Genomic DNA, 6,160 nt, shown 5'->3' on the forward strand with positions numbered 1-6,160 from the left:
ATTTGTTTTTTATGTTTGTACAACCCTGTCCTTGTACTCGGTAACGGAACAATCGCTTTCGGAAAAAAGGCGAGGAGCCACATTCAATTTTCGACCGTTGCTGTGTGCAGTGCAGGAGACCTCTGTGACCCGTGTTTTGTGTTGTGATCGTGCGAAGCAGTGATGGGCACCCTGAGCAAGTACTTTTACGAGGCAACTCGAGACAAATCGTGCCGGGATATGCTACATCCCGGTTATACGTGCTACGAAGCGGGAAGAATCTACATCCGGCAGGGCATTGTGGGTGCCATGCGACACTACCTACCGGGAACGGTGGTAATTTGTGAACCATATGCAACAGATACATATATGGATTGACCTTTAACGGGTCGAAGAATTTAATGTGGTGTTCAAATTTCTAATCGAGCTACTGTTCTGTTATCTATTTTGACAACTCAAACATAGACGGCGCTGCTTTTCCGAATGAACCAGTGGGATGATCCGGCGGTGTGGAAGAATTTTGTGACGCAGTATGCTTGGTGTATCATTGCTGGGCTACCGATGACGGGTGGTAGTTTCCACTTCTTTTGTGGATTTTAGTGAGTAGAAAAGTCATTACAATGGATTCACAAATGATATCTTCACACACTTCAGCAAATTACAGAAAAGGCGCTAGTTTCCATCGAATATCGCTCGTTGCGCTATCTTTAAGTGGGCTAAGTTTTAGTTGAAGTCCAGTTAGTTGAGCTGTAGCCCACCTGAATCGAAGTCAAACGTCATTTCTGACAGTGCTGATTCCTTTTCGAGGGACGAACAATTTGGATAGTTGTTAAACGGTTTTGATGATAATAAACCAAATAACGAAAGCCTTTCACTAAGTGGGCTATGGGTTACGCTCTATTGGTTTTTCTCTAACGTCTGTTTATTTTCTTAATAGATTCAACACTGCCGATAAACGCATAACTGTCGAAAACTTTGCATGATTTCCTATTCCAATGGGACTGTTATGCTTTCAAGGGAAGGCAGGTATTTCTAGCCACTCATTCCAATGCCTTCTAATATTGAACGCCTAAAGAGACGAACCAGCTGTCTCTATAATAAAAATAAACATACATACATACACACTTAAAGTTTTTTGGCGAGATTCAAACAACCAAGTAGTTCTACAATTTATTTTGTTAAGATTCAGTAAAACAATTGCCGAGACTCAGCTAGCAAATTTGATTTTTGTTGAGATCGCTGCTTCAAACATATATTTTGCAAAGATATCAGCAAAAATAAATGCCGAGGTAATCGGCTGTTGGAGATTTTCCCGAGCTAGATTGGTTGTGTACATATTAAACGCCTAGCTTATAATGATGTTTCCATTGTCCACTACCAATCGATCAAAAGTCAATAACGCCACCTTTCCCTTTTCAGCAACCTGCTCGGCCGCTTCTCGGCACCGTTCTTCGTCTTCATCCCATCCTTCCTGGGTGCCTGTACATGCAAGTACCTCCCTCGGCCGATAGTCCACGCTCAAGGCATCGGACTCTTCAACATGGTAACGCCTCTCTCTCTCCCTCCCACGTACCAATTTCAACGCTTGCCCTTATTCTTCCACAGTACATCGAATTCCTGATCCGTCGACTGAGGGGAAAGACGACCGAAGTCCTTCGCGCATCCAGACTCGCCGGGACACTTCTCTTCAGCATGTTCAGCGCCGCCATGCTACCGGCTCTCGAGTATCTGCAAATCAACCGCTTCTGGTTCGCCAGCATCTACCGGAAACGCAACGACGACGACGGGACGCGGAACAATCAACTATGTTCGCATCATCCGAACAGAACCTGTTCGGAACACGTCACCATGCAAGTCAAGAAATCCTTCTACTTCGGACTGGCAGTATGCTTGATTAAAAACGCTCTACCCCGGATCACCATGGCATTTAGAAACCCGGTCCAATTCTTCCGGGTGATCGCCACCCGCTTTGATTACGGACTAATCGGATTTTTCACCTGCTACAAAGCGCTGTACGAGTTCTTCAACTGCTATCTGATTCGAAACAGCAAACTTGATCCACTGGCTCGTGCTACCATCACCGGATTCATCAGCGGCACTGCCTACTGCCTCTATCCGAACTATCTACTGTTCACTTACCCCATATCGGAGCTGATCGAAGTGTACTGGTTGGTGTACATGAAGTCCAACCTACCTAAACCCTGGATAGCTAACGCCATCGATCGATTGCCAACGGTTCTTTTCATGTACGCCTTCAGCCTGGGCATGATGTACCACCTGAGGGTAGTCTACCCTTACCACACCAACCAGTACTGCCACAAACTGATGAACATAGGAACTACGGGACGTTCGGAAACGCTAGCACGCGGTTATGCCGAGATCATGATGGGTTACAGGGACTAGGAGTTCTGTTAATCTTTTGTTCGTTTATTGCGTTAATAAATCAAATGTTGACTCTCGCTGCAGCATCCAATCGAATCACTTCTCCATTGAGCATGGGGTTCTCCACAATCGCTTGTACCAGTTGGGCAAACTCCACGGGTTGACCCGGCCGTTTTTGGAAACGGAATGGTACTGATGATACATTTCGTCAACCCTTTCGGCAGCTCGTCGGTCATTTTGGTTTTGAACAAACCGGGAGCGATCGTAACCACTCGGATGCCTTGGCTGCTCAAATCTCGAGCAATCGGTAGGGTCATTCCGATGATGGCTGCATTCGATGCCCCGTAAGCCGTCAGTCCCGTCTGGACATCGAAGCCGTGTTGACGATCACTCCTCGTTGTCCGTTGCCATTAGGGTCATTTTGACCAATGACGCCGGCAGCTAGGCGAATCACGTTGAAAGTTCCGAATGTGTTGAGATTCAAATTTGCTGAAACGAGCTAAGACTATGGTCGTACGCGTCTCGGGGAATCCAATCGCTGCACAGTTAATGACGACGTCTAACCGGTCAAAACGATCCTACACGGATAGAAATTTCCTTATACCTTTTGGCAAATTTCTATTGCTGATTATTCATAAAATGTATAAGTCAACTAATAAGCAGACGCCTTGCAAAAAGTTAATGAAGCTCATGTGTCAAATGAAATGTATAAGCGGCCACACATACCTTTTATGCATTCCTATAGGACCTATGTGGTTGGCCTTATGGAATGTATAAGGCTGATTCTTTGGCAAAAATGTATAAGTGAAACACATGAATAAAATAATTGATTTTCGTTTCGTGTAGGTTAAATCGAGGGCGTTGGTCACATCTTGCTTCGATGAGAGCTAAAAGCATCGCATTGCAGAATTGGTCAGATTATACAGCAGTAATAGCTACTCACATCCGTCGGCACGAGTATCGCATTATTTCCCAGTTCCGCAGTGATCTTCTCATATTGGACGACGGTAGATCTGCTAGGACAACTGGCCCGAACAAGTCGTTCAACGGTGGCAAATCCCAGCCCGAATGCACCACCCGTTATCAGATAAACGGCATTCTGCAGCAGAGATTAGAATTGACCGTTAGATAAAAAATAATTTCGATGAAATAATTGCAACCAAACCTTTAACATGCTTCCAAAGTGACTGCTTGAAAATACTAAGACGTGTTATCGCAGGGCGGCGGCGAGATAACCACAGGTCGAAATAAAATAATTGCGTTACCTTTACGCTTTGCAGCGATACAAAGAGAAGATTATTTTAGTTAGGTAGCCTAGCTGAATTTGAAAAGAAAACATGCATTCAATTGTACTGGGTGTGATGATTACACAGGTTTTCAGAGAAATACAATACTAAAGCGGTCAGATTATGGTATTTGAAATATTTCTATTTCTAGATTGATATAAAACGTCATCATCACATTCATTGTGCCATTTTATGTACGATAACGACGTTCGATAGTATTTCATTCGAAATGATGAGCAGAACAATCTCTTCTTCTTCTTCTTCTTCTGGTTATGGGTGTTGTCAAAACAACCCACTGATAAATGGCACAGCATTTTCGCTATAACGCCAGTCGGTTTTTCATTGGGAGTAGCTTTTTTGTTTGTGTTGTCATTTGAATCAGTGCATTACAATCTTATAGCATTATATGTTTAGACTGATTTCCTTAAGAAACTTACATATATCTTTCAGAGTATCAATGTTTTTGTCATCGTATGCTTCTTGGATTGAGTAATATTTATCAAGGTTGTGTTTATCTCTGGGTATTAGATATTTTATACAGTGGAAAATTATGTGTTCAGAGGTGTTTAAACAGTCGCATAATTGGCAGTACATCTCATCTTTAATTTTCATCCTGCTGAGCCAGAACGGCGAATAATCGTGACCGGATAGCAGCCTGTTGAGTGTTCTTACTTCGGAATTGGTTAGCGGCAGGTTGTGGTACCATGATTTCAAATTTATTCCTGTTTGAAATTTAAAGAACTTCCTTCCTTTGCCATGTTCCTGTGTGTAGTTAACATACCATTGTTGAATATTTTCAGTGATATCGCTTTTAATCCAATTGATGGCATCGTGTGGTAATATCCGATTGTTGGCTATTTCTTTCGTATGGAGTGCAGCTTTCGCCAGTCTATCTGCAATCTCATTTCCTTCCAGGTTCACATGTCCTGGGATCCATTGGATACAGGTGTTACTTATTGATGCTTTTTCAATGATGGTATGTATAACTTCGTCTCTTTCAGTTGATTCAAGTTGACTTTTTATGAATTCGCATCCCGACTTCGAATCGGTGAGAATTACAGCATTTTCGATTTGATTCCTTTCCACGTATTGTAACGCCACTACAATTGCTTCTAGTTCCGCTGACATCGTACATACAGTGTGTTTCAGCTTCAAGCTAATCTTGCATTTGTTACTCTCATCGAAAATACCCACGCCGCAGTGTTCGTCGTCCTTCGACGCGTCCGTATAGATTTTCCGGCAATCCTTATATGGTCCGTGTATTTTCCCCAAAGCTAGTTGTTTTAGTGTTTTTGCGGATGTGTTCCTTTTGGTCCATGGCTTATTGTCCAATTCGGTTTCGACTCGTATGGTTGTTGATATTGGTTGAATCAATACTGTATGCGTGACCTCGTTGAAGACATGTTTGTAATCCTCGAAAATCTCTTCTTGGAAAGTTAACTTATGTGTTGTTGCATCGTTGGATACATTCAACTTTTGTAGTTGTGACCAGACCGGAGTCAGAAATTGTGCGTGTCTCACTATTTCTTTAGCCGTTATCAACTTTCTACGAAATTGTAGGGGAGGTTGGCTAGCTATAGCGCATAAAGTATTAATTGGTGTGGTTTTTGAACATCCTGTAATCTTTCTCAAACACGTGTTGTTGGTTATCGTGAGTTTTTCCAGGCTACATTTCGATGTGTTTGCATACACAGAAGCACCATATTCTAAGTAGCTTCTTACTATTGCATTGTAAAGAAGGCTTAGAGTTTGTGGGTGACCACCACACTTCGTGCTGCTTATTACCTTCAGCATGTTGATTCTGTCAGTAGCGCGACTCTTAACTTCTCTGATATGGGCTCCATATGTTAGCGATCGATCCAGTGTAACTCCTAGATATTTGTAGGTGTTTACTGTTTCCAAGTCCGTGTTTCCTATACTCAACTTTAATGATTTTTTGTTCCGTTGAAATAGCATGACTTTTGTTTTGCTTTTGTTTATTTTCAGGTTCAGTTGTTCCGATTTCTCCTTGAATTCATCTACAAAAGTCTGCGCCCGGTGTTGCACAGTTTCAACGTTTTTACCTTTTACGATTGCCATGAAGTCATCAGCATATTGAACCAAAATCACTCCATCTGTTGTTCCATTGTGTAGTTGTGCCGTGTAGATGTTGAACAATATTGGTGACAAGACATCCCCTTGAGGCAGTCCATCTTTTACTTTCCTTTCTAGATGTTGTGCGCCTACCTGTATTTGAATGGTTCTGTCGAGGAGAAAGTTTACTATCCAGCTTGTTAGTTCCAGTGGAGTACCGTATTCGTAAAGCACTTGTTCAAGTGTCCCTGTTTTAACGGTATTGTATGCATTAGACATATCTATGAAGATCGCCGCTGCAACGCTACCTTCTCTTTTAATAGAGTTTAGGCTGTTGATGACGTAGTTCAGACATGTAGTAGTGGAGTTGTGCCTTCGAAAACCAAAAGATGTTTCTGGTAATATTGCATTACTCTGTATGAATTGATTTAGCTCAACTA

At 42.4% G+C, this 6,160-nt stretch overlaps 1 protein-coding gene and 1 pseudogene across 1 annotated transcript; one reads left to right on the forward strand and one right to left on the reverse strand.

Annotated features, from left to right (window-relative positions):
- The first annotated feature begins 97 nt into the window (after window positions 1-97).
- LOC135706267 (uncharacterized) lies at window positions 98-2,438 on the forward strand. Its single transcript, XM_065227834.1, has 4 exons — window positions 98-315; window positions 445-578; window positions 1,399-1,522; window positions 1,585-2,438. Exons 1-4 carry the CDS (start codon window positions 163-165, stop codon window positions 2,380-2,382), a joined length of 1,209 nt encoding a protein of 402 aa, XP_065083906.1. The 5' UTR covers window positions 98-162; the 3' UTR covers window positions 2,383-2,438.
- LOC135706268 (3-hydroxyacyl-CoA dehydrogenase type-2-like) lies at window positions 2,386-3,550 on the reverse strand (annotated as a pseudogene).
- Window positions 3,551-6,160: the final 2,610 nt, after the last annotated feature.

The sequence above is a fragment of the Ochlerotatus camptorhynchus genome, unplaced genomic scaffold (assembly GCF_037179485.1).
Source record: "Ochlerotatus camptorhynchus isolate MF236.1 unplaced genomic scaffold, CSIRO-AGI_Acam_v1.1 ptg000276l, whole genome shotgun sequence".
Taxonomy (NCBI): domain Eukaryota; kingdom Metazoa; phylum Arthropoda; class Insecta; order Diptera; family Culicidae; genus Ochlerotatus; species Ochlerotatus camptorhynchus.

What these genes read in the sequence shown, in the direction of transcription:
- LOC135706267 (XM_065227834.1), top strand. Translation starts at nt 163, where the DNA reads ATGGGCACCCTGAGCAAGTACTTTTACGAGGCAACTCGAGACAAATCG. An exon ending in CACTTCTTTTGTGGATTTTA is followed by an intron (nt 579 to 1,398) that starts GTGAGTAGAAAA and finishes TTCCCTTTTCAG; the next exon opens with CAACCTGCTCGGCCGCTTCT. An exon ending in GCATCGGACTCTTCAACATG is followed by an intron (nt 1,523 to 1,584) that starts GTAACGCCTCTC and finishes ATTCTTCCACAG; the next exon opens with TACATCGAATTCCTGATCCG.